Below are 22,901 nucleotides of genomic sequence, written 5' to 3' on the forward strand. Positions count from 1 at the left end.
CTTTCCTTTATGGCATGAATCAACATCATCTTCAACTTTATTAAAAAGAATCAGAAACGAAAAAAAAAACATCAACCATGGATCGAATGATGTCGCAACACTTTACATCCATGTTGGAGCATTTGAAAGTCTCAACACTCATCAATATGACGCGAAACTCGACGCAATCGGCATCTTCATCGCATCAAACGTGCGTCGATCAAGTCGATGCATCTCCAATTTTTGCGCAAAATAATCATGACACAACGACACTCTGTGACAAGTTACTCTCGAACAATAATCCGAACAGTAATGGCATTAATGTCAATTGCAATAATCAAATACAAGCGAATGGCACAAAAGTTAAAGAGGAAAATAATGTCGTTGGGACAATATCAAAGTGCAATGATATCCATAATGGTCCTCGACAAGTGACAAATAATAGTAATAGTGTAAAGTCGAGTACTACTAACAATCCCGTGCTTGAAATTATTCCGCCGCCATTGACGATAAATGCGCAAGTAAATAACAGTGCGGGATGTCCGATGATGGGCATGCAACAACCTCATGTGCAACAGCAACGAAAACAATCGTTTGTGATTAAACCAATTAAGTTGAAAAATGTCATGTCTCAGGTAGAGACATATGATACACTGTATCCGGGAGCAACAGAAGTGAGTACATAATTTTAATTAATTTAATTATTTTTTTCTCATATCTTTCGCATCTTTTTCACGAAATAAGCGCTCAAATCAATCAAAAATTTTTAATTAGGCCGCTCCAATTTTTTTAACTTTTTGTCCCATGCCCCATTTAAAATGTCGAAAATCCAATGGGAAAAAATTAAAAAAAAAGTTAAAAATTTCATACTTTTTTAATTTTTTTTAAATTTTTTATTTTTTGTATTAAAAATTATTTTTTACATGAATTCTCTTCTCCAAATATTTTTTAAAAAAAATTATTTTTTAATTTAAAAAAAAAAAATATTTTTCAAATTTTTTGACAATTTTTTTTATGTTTTTTTATTCAAATTTTCAATTAAGATCAATTTTGAATTATCAAATCTCAATTTGAAAAAAATTAAGAAAAATTTTAATTTTGTCATTTTGTATGAAAAAGTATTTCAAATCTTTTTTTTTGTTTTTCCTTCCATTTAAAAAAAAAAATTTTTGGGATAAAATGTTCAAAAAAAAAAAAAAATTGGAGCCGCTTTACTGAAAAAAAAACGTGAAGTAAACGATGGATTTATTACTTACCAACGAGTCGGCTGAGTCGCATTTTCCGTGCCATGAAACTGTCTCGTTCGATTATTACTGCCCATATTAAACATCACGTCTCTTCCGCACTTCTTCCATCATCAATGGCTATTCAAATTCAAATATTGCGCCCTGCTAAATGCACGTAAAACACTTGAAAATTCAATTTTAAAAAGACTTGGCATGAGCACGAGAAAAGGTCACATTTTAATAGTATTGACAATTTTATCTGTGCCTTTCTAAATGATTGCATTCTGCTTGCAATTTGACGTAAAATTTACTTTCCTCGTTTTTTGTCACCTTTTTTACATTTTTTTTTTGGAGCATCGACAAAAAAAGGACAAACGTGACACCAATATTGTTCAAATAATTGGTATGGTTCGTTATATCCTGTGTTGCTTAACCACATTTCCAAAGATAAATGTAACACAACACCCGCAACGCCAGTTTACGAACGAATCTCAATGGTGACAAAGTAAAACCTTAGTTAATATTAAACTCCGACGATATCGAATGAATGCAAAATTTTGTAAAATGTGCATGTGTGCATATGAGAACTCGACAGAAAAAGAGACAACGAAACACGCAAAAACAAAGAACATGTTCCTTTCAACTCGTTTTTTTTTTGCGTATTTGTCTGTGAAATAAATTTTAGGCGCGATAAAATTTATATTTCCACAAAAAAAAAATCTGAATACTAAAAGTTTTCTGACACGTTCATTGAATTAAAACTATAGTGATTGTAAATGTTTGCGTTTCTTGCAGCAGCGCATCCTCGTCGTCGAGCAGAAAAAGTGTGTGAAATGAAATTAAAAACCATTTTATCTCGTTACAGAGTTTTTTTGTGTGTTCCATTTAATTATTCGCAAAAAGTCGATAATAATGGTTTGATTTGTGCACGTGAGATCGTTTCTGTGTTTTAAAGAAGAATTTAGTTCTGACATTTAAATATTTTTTTTTTCAATGAAATTCGAGTTTACAAGAATTTTTTTACAGCTAATTATTTCTACCTGTCTTATCTGTAGAGAGAAAAATTAACTGTCTGACAGACAATCAAACTTTTTTCTCTCATTTTTTGTCTTTTTCACAAGTTTTTGTCTCCAATGTCATTCTTGTAACGAACGGCAAAAAAAATAGTTATGATAACGATAATTGTCTGTTCATCTTTTTCTCGTTCAAATTCCATTAAAATTTTTGTTTGTACGAAAAAGTTTAACAATTATTTCTACAGCATAAGATAATCAGGTAAAATTGTTAAGAAAGTTGCGGAGGTACTTGGTTTCAATTGAACGAAAAAGTTTTCACAAAATGCATTTTGGAGAAAAATGTGTCGAAAATTTGTCTATCCTTCAAAAAAAAATTTTTTTTTATAAAAAATGCCTTATTAAGTTTAAAAGCATTAAATGCACTCTCATACATGATTTTTTTCGAAGGTAAAATTTTTTTTGTTAACTTATTAACTGTTGCAAAAATCTTGAAAGCCTCAAGTCTTAAAGTTTGAATTGTTCAGATGTGACCTAAATTTTGTCTTTTATGAAATTTCTTCGATTTCTCCATTCAATTGTCTCTGTTTCATGTCTTCTGTGTCAATTGTATTTTCCAATTTGTCACCTACTATTATTTACTTTAATATCTGACAGAAACCAACTCCGTTCGTGTTGTCCGTTGACTCACACTGTTCAAGTTTTAATTTGTTTAAGATAAACATTGGTTCTGCTCTATTGATCAGCAGACATTTTCAGCTACGAATGAGGGCGTAAACATAACAAGCATCGATATAATATTTAATCCAAACAGTCATCCAATCAGTTGTACTTCAGCTTTATTGTTGTGTATCGGTTTTTCATTACTGTTTAAACAAACTATATTAATAAAACAATGTTTCCTGATTTGGTTTAGTTTTTTTTTAAACGTCGATGTAACAATTGACTGACGGGAAAACAATTAATTGTGCTTCTTTTTTTCTAAAAAAAAGTTAATCACGTTGCTTGTTATACTTACTGTTTGTAACAAATCCGTAGTTAGAAAATTTTTTAAATAGTTTATTTGATGATGATTAATGAGCTTCATTGTAAAAATCTCATAAAATCCAAAGCACATGGATTAAACGGTTGTTGTATTTTCTTTTTAACTCGATGGAATAATTTTTGATGGAGACGCATGGTTATTGGATGACTTTGCTTCCGTATTGTATTTCCTTAAAAATTAATTGCTTGATTAAAAGTTTTTGTATTATTTACTTTAATCTTTAAAGATAAAAAGAAATGCTTACTTTCGCTTTGCCATTGTCAACAACTTTCGTATAAGTGAATGAATTTTCGTTTCTTTTGACAAAACTTTTCTGCTTGCTTTTTCTTCTTTGTCATCGAGCGAACCACAAAGTTTTCCATTCATCAATTAATAAATTCGCTTTAATAGAGTTATTGGATCTTCTGTTCGAACTACTGCAATAAATGTCTGCATGTTGGCAATTTTCGGTTAAAATTACGTGACAAGCAATTTTCAAAGAATTTCGATGAGAATTCGATAAACAAAATTGAATATCTCCTACTTCTGCAAAAGTAAAGTTTACGTGATTTGACTCGACCAATGCTAAAATAATTACAAAGCAGAAATAAACATAAAATAACGAAATACAAGACAAGACATACCTTTGTTGCATTCTCTAACCCAAAACAAAAATTCTATCAAAACTTTATTGGAATGCAAATAAAGTTCAATGGCTCATCATCCAAATGAAAAGGAGAATCATTTTTTCTGTTTGCATAAAAAACGCCCTTCAACTCGTTTTATGGACCAATTTGACGAAAATTGTGATGTAAATAAATCCAGCGAGATCAGTCATTTTGCATTCGACTTTTTTACGAACTTTTTATGGGACTTTGTTTCGTATCTATGTAATTTTTTGATGATTTGATAAATGATCAGCTTCATAAATGTTTATCTCAGCATCGAGCAATAACCTGTAATTTTTGTGTCTATCATCCTTATTATGTTTAAGTATCATGATTTGATCGTAATTTTCGCTATAAATAGAATTTATTATATTCTTCAGTAGAAAGTTGTGCAAAAAAAAAAATACTTGCCTTAACTCGTTGCTTCTCCTGCACATCATTTATTCCATTTGACATAAATATCAACACTTTTCGTCTTTTGTGAGAAAATCTAAATAAAATAGATAAAATTTAGTGTACCTCATTTACCTTCCTTCAAAATGTATGAAGAACAAGAACCATGATAATTCATTTTTAATACAGAGGAAGATTAAAGTTTATCTCCTGTGTTACGTTCGGATGACATTCAACAGGTTCAATTTCTTTTTTGTGTGTTGTATTTTGTCATCGTCATCTTTTTTTATGTGAAATCTAGCATGCAATCCTTATAATTTATGTAAATTTATTTCAAACAGATTGCAATTTATCATCTTTTAGAGAAACTATCATCTCTTAAACAGGAGCAGAAAAGTGAGAACGAGAAGACATTTAATTAAATTTATTACAAGCAAGTTTGTGATAATTATTAGGATTAAAAATATTTTGTAAAGTACACTAATTCATTAGATGAACTACAAGAGAAGCAAAGTTCACAGGGATTTTTGATTAATTTATCTTCCTTTAGACGAATTTAGCTTTTTGTTCTTTGAAGAATTTCTTTAAAAAATAAATATTAAGAGACTTAAAATATTATTATAATGGATTAGGCCGCTGCAAATTTTTTTTTCGAATTTTTTGTCCCAAAATATTTTTTTCAAAATGGCAAAAAAAAAAGATTTGAAATAATTTTTCATACAAAATGACAAATATTCTATGAATCGATTCAGAGCAATTCAACTAAAAAAATTAAAAAATAATTTTTCATAAAAAAATTTTAACTTTGAAATCAAAAGTTCAATAATTTTCGAAAAATTATTTTTAGAGAAGAAAATTCTTGTAAAAATATTATTTTCAGTACAAAAGTTTATAAAAATTAAAATTTAAAAAAAAAAATAATTTTTCTTATTATTTTTTTATTTTGAAAATTTTTATAAAAAAAATTAATGTATTTTTTTTTTAACTTTTAAAATGGGGCATGGGACAAAAAGTTGAAAAAAAATTTTGGAGCGGCTTTATTGGGTCTTTTGTTGAAAAATCGACCGTTTTGTAGGACTGTTGCATGAATTATGGATGCACGCATACGTGTTTTGTGCTTTCTCTTCAGTAATGGAAACTTTACAACTTTATTTTATGTTTTAATTACAACCATAACTAAACCATATATTGCGCGGTAAGTGTGGTTTTTAAGCAGAAGACGTGTGTTCATGCGGTAGATAAATTGTTTAGTATGTAATGCAAACGGGAAGTATTTAACAACCACACATTGCGACGACGATATCATCATTTTATCGAAGGAATGCCTGAAATAACCCGGAAAATAATATAAATAAGTAATGATACTTGAAAGGCATTAATTTTATCCTATTTTCATTATTCAATTATAGTTTCGTGGCGAAAATTCGCTTCAATGCACATTCCATAACGAGAACGGGAGAAAATTTAAGAGAAATCTGGTCAAATTCTGATAACACGAAACTGTTTGCGTAATAACATAGATGGAGATAAATCACTTTTTCAACACATTATCAACTTAAAACTCTTACAGTTTAAATACCTTTCATTGAGTAATTACTTGTGGGAATAAGGCTACTTTTCCATCATCATATTTTGCATCAACTTTCAGAGCGTATAGTTGGAAAATTAAGTTTTCCTCCTTGTAGAAGACACACGATGAAGTTCAATCGTCAGTCATTTACACACGAATTTCCCGAAATGACTCAAAGGAGACTACTTTGGAAAATGTCTATGGTTTGTTGCAACAAAGCCTGAAAATATTTACTTTTCATTGAAAGTCTTCTTTTTGATGGCATTATTAACTGTAGAAAGTAAGAACAGGCAAGTTAATGAAGAACAAACACTGTTGAAATTGCATTTTCAACAAAAATCATGTCGACAATCCAGACATGGAATTATTGGAGAGAAGATGATAATCGTAAAAGTGAGAAAGGGTGAAAGTGCCAGACGACAATTGATGATCAATTTCGTTGCTAAAGTCATTTTTAAATCATCCTTTTTTAAATCTTTTGGGAAAAAAATGATATTTTTTGACAAAAATTGATTGTATAACATAACTTATGTTCGATGTGACGAAAGATATTAACATGATTTCTGTTTAAATTTACAGATTTCTTAAAATTTAAAGGAATTTGTAAAAAAACCCAAGCGTTGCAATCAACTTTTAAGACAAAACATCAAAGAGCCTTTTGTGAGAAATTTCATTTCTTGCATAAATATGCGCTTCGTATCTCTTTTGTTAACATGTTGATTAACGCGTTTTTAAAATTATTGTACTTTTTATTATTCATAACGTAAGATTCTCATTTTCCAAAAGTAACTCTTGAACTGACAATTTAGAAAGTCATTTTATATTAGAGTCTCTCTCATTCTCTCCCTTTTTACCGTTGTAGCTAATTTTCACGTATCTACAATAAAAGTATGAATGAAGTTATAAGACATAAACCTTTTTTACGTGAAAAATATCTTTATAAGATGTTTGTTTTAACATAATAATCTTTCCTCGTTTATGTAATTCTCTGAATTTCGTAGACACAACCGACAGACACCTAATTAAAAGAGCATTAACTCAGGGTGTGATATCGATACCATTTGTCTTAAATTTATGTCTGTTCTCGAGCGAAACGAGTTTAGGGATCGTAAATTTTCCTATTTTTTGTAGTCTCGAAAAAATGCAAAATAAAAATTCTTAAAAACGTTAATCATTGGTTAAATTAAAAATTTCTTATTTTATTTTTTTTAAGCTTAAGAAACATCAAAAAGATACTCAAAGAAGTTTTCCGTAATTTTTGATCAATTTCTAGCTTATGCAACTCAAAACTGCCAAAAAATAGAAACTGAAAAAAAAATTCCTTTGACATAGTTTTGTTTTGAAAACTAAATCAAGAGAAAAACTAAATCAAAAACTATGTCAAAAACTGTGTCAAAGCAATTTTTGTCAAATCTTGCTCCAAATGGATAAAAATTTGTCAGAGGGCTCTAATTTATCATTTTTAATCATTTTATAACCCAAAACTTCAAAAAAATTGAAACTGAAAAAAAAAATTTTCTTTGACACAGTTTTGATTTGAAAACTAAATCAAGAGAAAAACTAAATCAAAAACTATGTCAAAAACTGTGTCAAAGCAATTTTTGTCAAATCTTGCTCCAAATGGATAAAAATTTGTCAGAGGGCTCTAATTTATCATTTTTAATCATTTTATAACCCAAAACTTCAAAAAAATTGAAACTGAAAAAAAAATTTTTCTTTGACACAGTTTTGATTTGAAAACTAAATCAAGAGCAAAACTGTGTCAAAAACTATGTCAAAAACTGTGTCAAAAACTATGTCAAAAACTGTGTCAAAGCAATTTTTGTCAAATCTTGCTTCAAATGGATAAAAATTTGTCAGAGGGCTCTAATTTATCATTTTTAATCATTTTATAACTCAAAACTGCCAAAAAATTGAAACTGAAAAAAAAATTTTTCTTTGACATAGTTTTGATTTGAAAACTAAATCAAGAGAAAAACTAAATCAAAAACTATGTCAAAAACTGTGTCAAAGCAATTTTTGTTAAATCTTGCTCCAAATGCATAAAAATTTATCAGAATGGCTCTAAAAATCAAAATTACGTATTTTTTATTTTTCAATTTGTAAGCTTACGAACCATAACGAGTTTTCTGTAATTTTTTAACAAGCCAATGCAAAATAAGAATCAAAAGCAAAAGTAACATTTCGTAAATTTTTTTTTAATTTTTTTTATTAACAAATTCTTATTTTTTTTTCTTGTTTTATTTTATTTTTTTACAATTTTTAATTTAAAATAATTAGAGCAGATTTGAAGCAAACTCCGAACCCTTAACGAGTTACTTGAAGAGACGAAGAGTGAGAAAAGGCAACCAGATGTCTCCATTCACTTGATAAAAATCGAGTTACGACACAACGGCATTAACCGAAATGAATAATTTATGAAACATAGAGAAAGCAACAAGATGTTTTTGAAGCAACGAAGATGCTAATTGGTAACGTGTTATATATATGATTAATTCAAAGGAATTCCATTTTTTCCTTGCCTTTGCTCGTACATTATATTGTGTGTGTGCTCATAAGCTTAACTAATTACTGCAAACAAAGAGAAACAGGTGTGTGTTTCTCTCTACTTCACACTCATTTTCTAACTCTTCTGCTAAGTCTTTGTGATGTTGTAAATTTTTAACCAGAATGGAATGCCTTGAAGTCGATGCGAACTTTGAACTAAACTGAACTGAAATAAAAAAACACACAAAAATGTACAAAGATCAACTTTTTTACGTTGTATCTTACCTTTGAGGTGTTTTCGAACTATGACTTCGGTATCGAATGTAAATTTTAATTAAGCACATGGATGCTTTGGTGCATAAAGAATGAAAAGTACTTACCATAGGCCATTTTCAAATCATGGTTTATTAAAAAAGTACAACATACCCATAAACAATTTAAGTTGATAAACATTTCCCAAGCGAGCAAAGTGTCCTATACAGAGTCAAGTAAGTATAAAATTCATGATACAATTTAAAACCCGAGATACAATTACACCTTAAACACATAATTTTCGCAAGAGACGTACATTGTCGTACATGAGCCAAAAAAAATTAAAGGAAAACTTTCCCATAATGCACAATTATGTAATGCCAGACATTTTAAATTACCACGCTTATCTTTATTGTAGATCTATACAGTATTTTTTCAAAAAAAAAAAAAAAAAAAAAAAAAAACATTGAGATGCATCGTTTCGTGAAGAACGGTAAATAGCATCAAGTAGAAAATGTGTTTTTTTTAGTGCAAGGAAAAAGTTGCTCATTAAACAAATGAATTTAACGTGAAAAAGTTTCACCTCCGTAAAACCGTTTTTACTCACATGAGTTTGTACTTATCTCTCTTTCTCCCCTCAACAAACAACAGAAACAAGCAACGATAGAATAATATTATTCTTGTTTTATAAAAGTTTAAGTCAACAATGTTTGTAGTGCAAGTCACTGTTAGAAAGTCAATAAAAAAAGGACTTGAAACGAGAGTAAATTGAGTAATTTAAAGCGTTTCCGATGATGATGTCAAGATTTTTTCACTTTTGACCAATTTCTCGTTTTTCTGAAAATTTTTGCACAAAAACAATAAAATTTGTTTCTATTTTCAGGTAATGCCTTGCAACAAGGATGTTTGTTTGGGAAGTGTTATGTTCCCGAACATGATGGGCACAGAACCAAGAAAACGAGAAGTTGTATTGCAACATGCAAAGGAATTTATCGATCAGTATTACGCATCGATAAGGAGGTAAGGGCGCTCCAAATGAAAATCAAAAATAAAGTCCAAAATTTTTGAAAATAAAATGGGGGTAAATTTAAAAAATGTTTTGAAATACTATTTTCATACAAAATGACAAAATTTTAACAATTTTTAGCGTTGAATAAATTTTTTGAATATTTTCAAGAGATTTTCTATTTTTAAATAGATTTTAGAATATTTCATATTAAAAATAAAAAAAAAACTATTTCAGAAAAATAACTGTCAAAAAATTTTGAAAAAAAAGAAGTCAGTAATTTTATAAAAAATATTTTTAGAGAAGAAAATTTAAGTTAAAATATGATTTTAAAAACAAAAATTAAAAAATATAGTTTAAATTTTTTTTTTAAATTTCTTGAAAAATTATGAAAATACACTAAAAAACGGTCATTTTTGATTAAATTTTTAATCTTTTTTTTATTTTTTAATTTTTAAATGGGACATCAGACTTTATTATTGATCTTCTTTGGAGCGGCCTAAGTTAAATATTTTACTCGTTGAATCGATGTAAATCTGTTAATGAATGATAAATGCGGAGAACAACGGTTTATTTATAACAGAAAAATACTTTGCATACTTTTCCGATGCAGACGAGATAATATGTTTTTGTCATATTGAACGCCCAAAGGCGAAATGCGTTGATTAAACGTGATTGATTCACATTCATTCACAGAACAAGTATTAAATTCCGTTTCAGATCCAAGTCTCCGGCTCACATCACGCGATGGCAACAAATTCAGGATGAAATTGAGACAACCGGGTCGTATCAACTGAACGAGACAGAGTTAATTTACGGTGCAAAATTGGCATGGCGAAACTCATCGCGTTGCATCGGGCGAATTCAATGGGCAAAATTACAGGTAAATTCAAAATAAATATTTTTTTTGACGAAAAAATTTTTAATTAACTTTTAAATTTGAGTAAATATGAAAATGTTTATTTTACGACGTTCTGTTAAGTTAACAACCCGCATGTCAATTATAAAACAATTAATTTGACATTTTGGTTTTATTCATGTGCGACAAGAAAAAAGTTGAAAATATGTCATGTAGTAAAAAAAAGTGAATCTCAAAATAATTCAATGAATGCATTTGTGTTTTGTCACATCGTAAACTTTAATCGTCTGATAGCTTGGTTAAGTGACATCGACATTATAGGGCAATTTCCCACAATTTTATGCGGAAATAGGCAAAACCAACTTTTCGAAAAGTGAATTTTTTTATCAAAAAGTTTGTTCAAACATTCGCAAGAGTCGTTTTCGCCTTAGTTGCTCGCAGCATGAAACACAATTGAACTACACAAATCCATATCTTTCCATTAAGAATACAAATAAAATAACGATTCCGACTATCATTTGAATTTAATCGGATTTTCCTTCTTTCCTTTCGCAAATTTTATCAACTCCTTTATTCCAATTTGTTACGTTCGTTGTTGAGCTGTGCAAAAAATTCTCATTCTTTGTGTGTGCCTTTCGCATTATTTTATCTTCTCATCAACATCGTTTAATTCTCCTTCTCATAGGTATTCGATTGTCGTTACGTTACAACAACAAGTGGTATGTTCGAGGCAATTTGTAATCACATTAAATATGCGACAAACAAAGGGAATATCAGGTGAGTAAATTAGCTGATAAACGAATGAAAAAAAGTGAATATCGGGAGTTTTTTTTTTAGATCGGCAATTACGATTTTTCCGCAACGCACAGACGGCGCTCACGATTATCGCATTTGGAATCAACAATTGATACAATATGCGGGATATCGAAATCCTGACGGGTCTGTGACAGGCGATCCCGCAACTGTCGAATTCACGGATTTGTGCATCAAGATGGGATGGCGCACAAAACGCACGGAATGGGATATTTTGCCGATAGTTGTTTCCGCGAACGGACACGATCCGGATTTCTTTGAATATCCGCCGGATTTGGTGCTCGAAGTTACAATAACACATCCAACGTGAGTTTTTATTGCTGTTTAATGGCAGAGCAAATATTTGACAAACTCTTCATTAATGTGTTTTATTTTTATTTTTTTTTAGTTATGAGTGGTTCAAAGACTTGAATTTGCGATGGTATGCAGTCCCGGCAGTGTCATCAATGTTATTCGATTGCGGCGGCATACAATTTACGGGATGCGCGTTTAGTGGTTGGTACGTTATTGATGAATTTTTCTCGTGAATTTTATATGTTCTGTCGACAAGAGGTGTCAATATTTGCATTTTACGTGACTAAATTGTCGTTACTATTTTTCAGGTACATGTCAACAGAAATTGGCTGTCGAAATCTTTGCGATTCAGGACGAAGAAACATGTTGGAGGTAAGTAAACAAGCGATAAAATAAAATTAAACTGACAAAAATACACATTTCATTATTTCATGTTTTTTTACTTGTGTCGGCACGTAACACTCTTGTGAAATTTTTACCAATGGTCGACAATTTGCTCGTAAAAAGTTATGTTTATCTCATAAAATTATCCGTTTTTCTAGCCAGTTGCATTGCGAATGGGACTCGATACACGAAATCCGACGTCATTGTGGAAAGATAAGGCACTTGTCGAAGTCAACATTGCTGTTTTGCACTCCTATCAGAGCAAAAATATTACGATAGTTGACCATCATACAGCGAGCGATAGTTTTATGAAGCATTTGGAAAACGAGATGAAATTACGGTAAGGCTTCAAAATTTTCGACGATATAATCCTTCGTTTTAACGACAACCAATAACTATTATTTCAACAGAAAAGGCTGTCCCGCAGATTGGGTTTGGATTGTTCCCCCAATGTCGGCTTCAACGATGCCCGTTTTCCATCAAGAAATGGCTTTGTATTATCTAAGACCATCGTTCGAGCAACAAGTAAGTGCCCTTTGGAGAATTGTCCTCTTTTGCGTTATGTTTACTCTCCCCTCGTGTGCATTTCAGGACAATCCAATGAAGACACACATTTGGGAAAAGGACGAAGACTCATCAAAATCAAAATTGCCGAGACGTAAATTTCACTTTAAGCAGATTGCGAGGTAGGTAATCTTTAAATAAATAAGTTGTTTTTGTTATAAGCACACATAAAAATGGTACAAAAGTATTTTTTGTCATCATTTATTATGTCATTGTGTTTGCGAGAAAAAGTAGTAGTATAAACGTGACTAAAGCTTTCGTTTCAAACGTTTTGCCGAAATTCGAATTGCCTGATAAAGGAACGAATAGGAGGATTACGTTTTGATTGTCTGACCGAATTACTTTTGAAGAGTTGTTGTTGTTGTAATGGATACACATAAATTTTAGAAATCGATTTTTTACAAAATTTTTATATTGTATTTCCCTCAAAATTTTTGAAACCAACGCGACAAAAGTCGAAACTATACGTTTCCGAGCATATGTTTCATGGAGAAATATGTTTGTTTTGACGTCGCCCATGTTTTAGGCGAAAAAAAAATTTTTTTTCAAAAATTCTCACTTATATCCTCTTATAAAATTTTTATAAAAATATTTTTTTTTTATTTTATGTTTTTTTTTTAAATTTTTTTTTTATTTTATTTTTTTATATATTTTTTTTTCATTTTTTTTTATACTTTTTTTTTGATTTAATCCAACACGTGTTGGAAAATGTTCATGGAAACGCCAAATCAGGAAGTTATTATTTTGTCAACAAATTTATTTATTTACTGAAGAAGAAAAAAGTTCCCACGCTGATAAAATGTTATCTCTCGTCTAACGTGGATTTGTTTGACCAAATGATTTGACAAAATCGTTGCTCAAGTTTTTTTTTGTCTAATCTTGCTTTTGATGTAATTGTCGCATGAAAAGAACTTTAATCAGTTTCAAACACAGCTGAACGATGACTCTCACAATCGCAATGAGTAATGTCGCTATCAAGAGATAAACTGTGACGATATCAAGATAATAGAATTGATACCATGGTATTTTCCTTCCATGATACGTTAAATGTTTTGCTCCCTCATGACGAATCACGTACTCTGTCCAAAAAACAGCTTTTTTTGTCGGTGTCATTGGTTCATCTTTCACAATGTCACTTAATTTCAAAATGTTTTCCTTGAATTTTGGATTGTCGATGACTTCGTGCACCGTTGAGAGGAAATTGTCTGCGGAAAACGTGTCGATGTTTAACGATTTTCCGAGAATTTTCGCCTCAATGCGTCTCGCATTGATAAATTGATCGCCAAAGAAGGGAATTGCCAAAAGAGGAACTTTTCCACGGTAAATAGCTTCTTCGAGGGAATGTTGCCCGCCGTGAGTAATAAACAATTTGACATTTTTATGCATTAACAAATCTTGTTGAGGCGCCCATTTCACAAGTTTTACATTCGCAGGCTTATTTTCGATCGTGTCATTGCCAAATTTGAACAAAACATCGTACTTCAACTTTCCAAAAGCACGCAAAATCATTGTTAAACGTTCATTGTCGAACTTTTCCGTCAAAACATTGGTTCCAAAACTACAATATATCACTCCATGCTTCGATTCGTTCAAATATTTTTCCAAATCAAGAGGCAACTTTTTTGGTTCTTTGATATGCAAAAATCCCAAAGTGATAGTTTTTGGTACGATCGGGCGAATATATCCCAAAGCTGGATGAGCATTAACAAACAACATATCAATATCCTCAAAAATTTCATCAAAAGATCTCGCATTTGGTCCAAAATGCTTTTTAACGATCGGCATAATTGCATTTTCCAAAATATATTTCACAGGAAGGAGAATTAAGTCTATTGTTTTTGCTTTAAATCTCTCAAGGAACGTCATTTGTCCATTCGTTGGAGCAGCATATCTCATTGGAGCAGCAATAGAATGCACAAAATTTCCAACACTTTCGTGTTCGACAGCATCTGACGAAGCAATTACCAACAAAGGTACTTTTAGGATTTCAGAAAATTCAAAAAATCCAAAACACGTTGACTCAACAACTACAAGATCGAATTTTGGGCGATTTTGAATAATTTCTTGCACATCCGGATGAGAAAGTTGCAAATCCAAAAGATTCTGAATCGTATTGAGATAAACTTGTAATTGACTGAACATGCCTGTTGTTGAACTTTTTGCCAAATTCATTCTTTCAATCCAATACAATTGAACGGAGCTCCAATCGATTGTTGTAATGTTCGGATGGCGTTCAAGAACGTTCGGATCCGTTGTTGCTACAGTTAATTCATGTCCTGCTTCAACAAGTGCAGTTACATATGCGCCAAATACAATTTGATGACTTTTCGATGGGGTTGGAAAGAAACACAAAATTCGATATGCAAAGCAAATATTTGAACTTGCAAGTAAAAATATAAGAAAAATTTTACTTGACATCTTGCAATTTGAACGAAATCTTGTCACATACTGCTTTTTTGCACAAAATTTTCGCATTAATACAATTATTATCTAACTTTGTCTTATCAAGAAACAAATACTTATCTCATTGAAATGCAATAATTAGTCTCATTAAATGGCGAGACATTAAAAAAACATTTGTCATTTTTACAATTTTTATATTAATTTTGCCCTACAAAATTTGTTCGTGAGAGGAAATCTCGAAAAATATACGTCTCAAAGCATATGTTTCATGGAGAAAAGTGATTCTTATGACTCAAGGAATGTTTAGCGCGAAAAAAAAATTTAAAAAAAATTCTCACTGAATACCTCTTGTTATCAAAAATTTTTTTATTATTCTATATCTTATTTCTTAATCTTTTTTAATATCTTTTTTGTCAGAATTGCATTGAAAAAATATTTTATTCACAATTAATATGATTTTGTGAATGACTTTTGATATCAATTTGGTGAAAAAATATAAAACAATCGTCAAAATTATTAAAATGACGAGATACGCCGCAATCACATCCAGATAATACAATTGATAAGTTGGCACGTGAACACCTGGATATTCCAAATGTTTCGCTCCCTTATGTCTTATAACGTATTCTGTCCAAAAAACTGCTTTTTCTGTTGGTTTCATTGGTTCATCCTTCACTATTTGTCCCAATTTGGCGACATTTTCTTTGTACATTGGATTTTCGATAATCTCATTTATTGTCTCTTCCAAAATGTCACTTGTGATCTTTTCGATTTCTAATCGTTTACCCAATCCTCGTGCTTCAACTCGTTTTGCGTTTGTGAATTGATCTCCAAAAAATGGAACAGCTATCATTGGAATTTCACGATAAATTGATTCTTCGATAGAATGTTGCCCTCCATGAGTGATGAAAAGTTTGATATTTTTGTGTGCAAGTAAGTCTTGCTGAGGAGCCCATTTCACTAATTTTACATTAACAGGCAAGTTTTCGATCGTATCATTGCCATATTTGTACAAAACATCGTATTTCAATCTACCAAAAGCATCAAGGATTGAACGAACTTTTTGTTTGTCAAACTTTTCAGGCAGAATATTTGTGCCAAAACTGCAATAAATGACGCCATATTGTGAATTATCGAGATAACTTTGAAGGTCATTTGGTAATTTTTTTGGTTCTGTAATGTGCATGAATCCCAAATTTATCGTTTTTGGCGTGATTGGGCGAATATAACCGAAAGCTGGATTCACGTTAATAAGCAACAAATCAATATCACGAACAATCTCAGCAGGTGAACGAACTTCGGAAAAGTGTTTGTGAAGGACATCCGTGTAAAATCCCTCCATGAAAAATCCCATAGCGAAGAAAATGAAATCCATGGATTTTGACTTGAATCTCTCGAAAAAGCTCATTGGACCATAAGTTGCGGAAGTTCTCAAAGGAGCGGCGACAGCATGCACGTAATTTCCAACAGCTTCGTGCTCCAAATAGCTCGGATCTGACGATGAAATTACAATAAGAGGAGTTTTCAAGAATTTCGCAAACTCTAACATCGAGACGAATTGACTTTCGGCAACAACTACATCAAAATTATGCTTTTTCGGGTATTTTAGGATATCTTGAATTGCTGGATGAGACAATTCCTGATCTAAAACGTGCGATAATCCTCCCATATATTTGTAAATAATTCCCAATAAGCCATATTTGGAAGTTTTTGTCATATCAAGTTGCTTTTGCCAATACGAATTGACATCACTCCAATCGATTTGTGTGATATTCGGATGGGGATTCTTCACAGGATGCGTTGTTGCGACGACAACTTCATGTCCAGCTTCTGCAAGAGCTTTTGAGTAAGATCTGAAGACAATTTGATGACTTGCGGCGGGTGTCGAAAATATGCAGAAAATTTTGTATGATGAGCTTTCGTGAATAATTGTGAGAAGAAACGCAATTACAACGAATTTCGCGACGAAATTAATACCGCTTATCATTTTTTTTTTCGAATTTCAAGAAGAGAAAAAAAATTATTGATTCGTTCGTGTCGAATTATTCTGACACACTGAATGACTTTTGATATTGAATTATTCGTCATTCGCTACTTTATAGTAAACTATCCTGTTATCTTATCTAAAACAATGAGTAACGAGTGTCATAAGGCACCAACAATCTATTGGATGCATTTATCAGTACAATGCCCTTGATTTCACAATATGAGTTTAAACATAGCTTATCACGATGATCAATGTGTAAATTTTTACATAATTAGCTTACACTTTGCTGAATAAGGCCCCTCCAATAAAAGAAACTCAATAATTTTGTCAAAAAAAAAAATACATTTTTGAAATATTTTTTTTTCATACAAAATGCCAAATTTGAAACAATTTTTGATCGTTTATCAATATTTTCCTTGTTTTGAGTTTTTAACATTGATATTTGTTTATTTAAAATTGATTTAAGAACATTTTAGTCAAAATTGAAAAAAATTAATATCATAAAAAAACTTTCAAAATTTTTTTGAAAAAATTACAACAATTTTTATGAAAAATATTTTGATAGAAAAAAATTCAAATAGTTGAAATACAGTTTTCAATACAAAAAAATTTATAAAATTTAAAAAAAAAATTTTTTTTTCAAAATTTCTTTTAATTATATGAAACTATAGACAGAAATACTGTAATTTTTGATAAAATTTTTTAAAATTTAGAATTTAAGCTTTTTAGAATTTAAAATAGGACATCGGACAAACTCATTGAGTTTCATTTGGAGCGGTTAAACTGCTTTAAAAAGGGATGAACAAAATGAAAAAAGTTTTTAAAATAAATATAAAACTCATTTCTTTAAAGATGTCATTCATCTCTTTAAAACGATTTTTTTCTGATCTTATCTTTTTGATGCCTTTTGTCACAGAAATTTCTTTTCATAACAACTTTCGATTTCCTTTTCTCTTTTTGCCATTCATACACCCATAGAGCTGTCAAATTCACATCCAAACTTTTCGGGCGAGCATTGTCGCGTCGTATCAAGGCTACTGTACTTTACGCGACAGAAACTGGAAAATCTGAGCATTATGCCAAACAACTTGTTGAATTATTGGGACACGCATTCAATGCAAAGGTAAGAAAAATCCAAACTGAAAGAAAAAATAAACATTAAAATTTTATTGTTTTTTGTAGATTTACTGCATGGATGATTACGATATTACCTCAATTGAGCATGAAGCACTATTGATGGTTGTTACATCGACTTTTGGTAACGGAGATCCGCCTGAGAACGGAGAGGTAAGAGCTTTTGACCTTTTTCTCTTACAATTTTCTATGGAAGATTAAGTGAAATGAATAGCTAAAGAAAATATTGTTGAACATTTTTTTTGTTGAATAAAGAAAAGTAAACTTTTGAAAAGGTTTTGTTTACTTTTCTTGTTGGTCGAAATCAACAATGTACTTCTTTTTTCTTTTATTCATCGCATTTTGATATCCGTTAGACTTTTGCACGTGAATTGTACGAGATGAAAATACAGGAGAATGGCGGTGCATCGACGCAACATAGTTTTAGGTAATTTTCCTTTGAAATTTTTTTTTTTAGGTTTTTAAAAAAAAAATTCTTCGTTATACAGTCCCGTTTCAAAAACATTCATCAAAGTCAACTCACGTTTGGATTTGCTTGCGCTAAAGAAACCTTTGAAGCAAATTGATCGTCTCGATTCGTTACGCGGGTCACTTGCTGATAGTTTTCCCTCCGAGAGTTTTGGGCCCTTGTCAAATGTTCGTTTTGCCGTTTTTGCTCTCGGATCATCTGCTTATCCGAATTTTTGTTCCTTTGGCAAGTACATTGACAATATCTTGGAAGAACTTGGCGGAGAACGTATTATGCCATTAACAACGGGCGACGAAATCTGCGGGCAAGAACAAGAATTTCGACGATGGGCTCCTGAAGTTTTCCAAATTGCATGCGATACTTTTTGCTTGGATCCCGAAGATAATGGCGGAGCGTTTGGGATGCGAGATCAATCAATTACAACAAGTACAGTTCGTTTTTCAAAAGTCTCCGAGACACTTTCGATCGAAGAAGCTCTCGCCAAATTCCATAATCGCGGTATAAAAGTTTGTACAACGAAAATAAAGCCACGCAGTTTGCATAACAACAATGGAAATGAACGAAGTACGATTTCAGTTGAAATTCTTACGGATGAAAGTGTGACATACCAACCGGGAGATCATGTTGGAATTTTTCCTGAAAATCGAAAAGAACTCGTTGATGGTATCATTGAACGTTTAATTGGAGTCGATGATCCTGATGAAATTCTTCAACTTCAAACTCTGAAAGAAGATCACAATCCGGAAGGAATTTTCAAAACATGGGTTAAACATGAGAAATTACCTCCGTGCTCTCTCAGAACTTTGTTGACACGATTTTTAGACATTACAACGACTCCTTCGCGTAAACTTTTGCAATTTTTAGCTACGTGCTGCGATGATGACAAAGACGAAGAAGGAATCAATACGTTAGCGAACGATCCTGCTGTTTACGAAGATTGGCGATATTACAAAACTCCCGATTTGTATGAACTTTTGCAACAATTTCCCTCTTGTCGACCTCCTGCTTCAGTATTAATTGCACAACTTGTTCCCATGCCTGCACGATTTTACTCAATTTCATCATCGCCGTTGAAGAATCCGAAGATTCATTTGCGGAGCTGTTGTAACGTATCAAACAGCGAGATCAATAAAATTACAACAAGTACAGTTCGTTTTTCAAAAGTCTCCGAGACACTTTCAATCGAAGAAGCTCTCGCCAAATTCCATAATCGCGGTATAAAAGTTTGTACAACGAAGATAAAGCCACGCAGTTTGCATAACAACAATGGAAATGAACGAAGTACGATTTCAGTTGAAATTCTTACGGATGAAAGTGTGACATACCAACCGGGAGATCATGTAGGAATTTTTCCGGAAAATCGAAAAGAACTCGTTGATGGTATCATTGAACGTTTAATTGGAGTCGATGATCCTGATGAAATTCTTCAACTTCAAACTCTGAAAGAAGATCACAATCCGGAAGGAATTTTTAAAACATGGGTTAAACATGAGAAATTACCTCCGTGCTCTCTCAGAACTTTGTTAACACGATTTTTAGACATTACAACGACTCCTTCGCGTAAACTTTTGCAATTTTTAGCTACGTGCTGCGATGATGACAAAGACGAAGAAGGAATCAATACGTTAGCGAACGATCCTGCTGTTTACGAAGATTGGCGATATTACAAAACTCCCGATTTGTATGAACTTTTGCAACAATTTCCCTCTTGTCGACCTCCTGCTTCAGTATTAATTGCACAACTTGTTCCCATGCCTGCACGATTTTACTCAATTTCATCATCGCCGTTGAAGAATCCAAACGAGATTCATTTGACAGTTGCTGTTGTAAGCAAAAATCGTTTCAACCAACTTTTGTATCAAACAGACAGTAAGATTTTCATTGATATCTGATCGATTTTTGATGAAATAAAAAAAAGTACGATTTTATCATATGAGGAGCAAAAATCGTACTTTTTTTCTCAAGTCAATTTTCAACCAACTTTTGATGGGTTTCAAAGCTAAAAGTTAATAAATATTCATTCTAAAGTTTATTTTCATTGATATCTGATCGATTTTTGATCAAATAAAAAAAAGTACGATTTTATCATATGAGGAGCAAAAATCGTACTTTTTTTCTCAAGTCAATTTTCAACCAACTTTTGATGGGTTTCAAATCTAAAAGTTAATAAATATGCATTCTAAAGTTGATTTCCATTGATATCTGATCGATTTTTGAAGAAATAAAAAAAGTACGATTTTATCATATGAGGAGCAAAAATCGTACTCTTTTCTCTAGTCACTTTTCAACCAAGTTTTGATGGAATTCAAAGCTAAAAGTTAATAAATATGCATTCTAAAGTTGATTTCAATTGATATCTGATCGATTTTTGATCAAATAAAAAAAAGTACGATTTTATCATATGAGGAGCAAAAATCGTACTTTTTTCTCAAGTCAATTTTCAACCAACTTTTGATGGGTTTCAAAGCTAAAAGTTAATAAATATTCATTCTAAAGTTGATTTCCATTGATATCTGATCGATTTTTGATCAAATAAAAAAAAGTACGATTTTATCATATGAGGAACAAAAATCGTACTTTTTTTCTCAAGTCACTTTTCAACCAAATTTTGATAGGTTTCAAAGCTAAAATTGAATAAATATTCATTCTATTAAAATCTACTTGATTTTCGAATAAATAAAAGTTAATTAAGTGAATTTTCAATTTTTTTACTTTAGATGGAAAAGGTCCTCAACATTACGGTGTTTGTTCCAACTATTTGGCAAATTTAGAGAAAAATGATCCGATATATTTGTTTGTGAGAAACGCAGCAAGTTTTCACATTCCAAAAGATCCTGAACTGCCCGTTATTTTAATTGGGCCAGGAACGGGAATTGCTCCTTTTCGAGGATTTTGGAATCATTGGGATGCATTAAGAGAAATGGGAGAAAAGGTTAATGCATTTTTTTTTGCTTTTTTTCAAAATTTTTCATTTAAATTATTTTTCAGACACCGAAAGTTTTCCTCTTTTTCGGATGTCGCACAAAAGCTGTCGATCTTTACAGCGAAGAAAAGTCTGATATGGTTAACAAAGGTGTTTTAGATAGAGTATTTTTAGCGTTATCACGAGAACCAAACATTCCAAAGGTATATTTACACTCATGACTTATGAATATTCAAATTTTTCTAACACATTCGACACTTCAGACATATGTGCAGGACATTGCAAAACAGGAATCTGACGCCATTTACACGTTAATTGTCAAGGAAAAGGGTCACGTTTACGTTTGCGGCGACGTTACGATGGCAGAACATGTTTATCAAACATTGAGGTACCTACATGGAAACACTTCAAAAGTTAATTTTTTAATTAATTTAATGGTCCTTTTTTACATGCGCGCAGACGAATTATCGCCAACAAGGAACGAAAATCAGAGAACGAAGTTGAAAATTTCATGCTTCGATTACGGGTGAGAGTTTATTTTTTTTTATTTAACCGTATTGTACCTTATATTAATTGCTGTTGACATTCCAAAAAAGGACGAAAACCGCTATCACGAGGATATTTTTGGAATTACATTACGCACACAAGAGATTCACAACAAATCACGGGCAACAGCACGAAGTCGAATGGAATCACAAAGTTAAATTATTAAAAATAAATCAAATTTTTCCTCTAATTTTTGCTTTTCAATCAAATAATAGCAAACAAATAATTAAAAAAAAATATCAAAAAATCATCAATTTAACATCTTAATGTTGTAATTACACACAATTTAAAATAATTATCATAAATGTGGAAAAATGTTTAAAATTGCTAAATAATTAAAAAAATAATATTAAAAAAAAAATCGAAAATCTTTGCTAACAATCAATCTAAATGGACAATTTTGAATAAATTTACAAAACTTTTTGAATATTACTCTTGAATAATAAATCTTATTGTTGGAGAAAAATTCTGCGAACAGCTTAAACTTTGAATTAGAAATGAAAAATTTTGCTCGCAATATTTTTTCTAAACAACTCAATTTCAAGCTATTTTGCTTTTGTAAATTTGAATGAAAAAAAAAAATATAAAGAAAAATTATTATTATCATGCTCTACTATTATTATTATGTATTTTTAAAATAAATTATTAAAGTAAATAAAATTAAAGCGTTTTATTTCTTTTTTACGTTACCCGAAATATTGAAGTAAACAAACAATGATATAAACAAAATTGTGACAATACATTCGTAATTTTATCGTTTTCTTGAAGATTTGGAAAGTATTGAAGGTAAAATTTATTTTATGAGTGTTAATTTAAATGTTTTCGAGTAAAAATACGCTTTCAACAATAAAATTTCTCAATGTTTACTCTTCATTTCTTCAAATGACATAATAGAAATTTGAGTAAA

The 22,901-nt window shown here is 31.0% G+C and overlaps 3 protein-coding genes across 3 annotated transcripts; 1 reads left to right on the plus strand and 2 right to left on the minus strand.

Moving 5' to 3' along the window:
• Positions 1-499: 499 nt before the first annotated feature.
• LOC134834427 (nitric oxide synthase) lies at positions 500-22,267 on the plus strand. Its single transcript, XM_063849076.1, is given in 20 exon segments — positions 500-653; positions 9,496-9,632; positions 10,339-10,501; positions 11,163-11,254; positions 11,315-11,596; positions 11,679-11,789; positions 11,893-11,956; positions 12,127-12,308; positions 12,379-12,493; positions 12,560-12,654; positions 17,901-18,045; positions 18,105-18,257; positions 18,413-18,483; positions 18,545-18,951; positions 19,675-20,394; positions 21,243-21,463; positions 21,514-21,651; positions 21,712-21,836; positions 21,908-21,974; positions 22,045-22,267. Coding segments are annotated over 20 exon segments (3,525 nt in total). The 5' UTR covers positions 500-524; the 3' UTR covers positions 22,153-22,267.
• Positions 13,193-14,966, minus strand: LOC134834291 (UDP-glycosyltransferase UGT5-like). The gene has a single exon (XM_063848911.1). The coding sequence runs from the start codon at positions 14,948-14,950 to the stop codon at positions 13,406-13,408; it is 1,545 nt and encodes a 514-aa protein (XP_063704981.1). The 5' UTR covers positions 14,951-14,966; the 3' UTR covers positions 13,193-13,405.
• Positions 15,306-16,975, minus strand: LOC134834491 (UDP-glycosyltransferase UGT5-like). Its single transcript, XM_063849191.1, has one exon. It carries the CDS (start codon positions 16,920-16,922, stop codon positions 15,324-15,326), a length of 1,599 nt encoding a protein of 532 aa, XP_063705261.1. The 5' UTR covers positions 16,923-16,975; the 3' UTR covers positions 15,306-15,323.
• Positions 22,268-22,901: the final 634 nt, after the last annotated feature.

The sequence above is a fragment of the Culicoides brevitarsis genome, chromosome 3, assembly GCF_036172545.1.
Source record: "Culicoides brevitarsis isolate CSIRO-B50_1 chromosome 3, AGI_CSIRO_Cbre_v1, whole genome shotgun sequence".
NCBI classification, from domain to species: domain Eukaryota; kingdom Metazoa; phylum Arthropoda; class Insecta; order Diptera; family Ceratopogonidae; genus Culicoides; species Culicoides brevitarsis.

Bases quoted from the DNA above. Each gene is read 5' to 3' on its own strand.
- LOC134834291 (XM_063848911.1), bottom strand. From the start codon at position 14,950: ATGTCAAGTAAAATTTTTCTTATATTTTTACTTGCAAGTTCAAATATT.
- LOC134834491 (XM_063849191.1), bottom strand. From the start codon at position 16,922: ATGATAAGCGGTATTAATTTCGTCGCGAAATTCGTTGTAATTGCGTTT.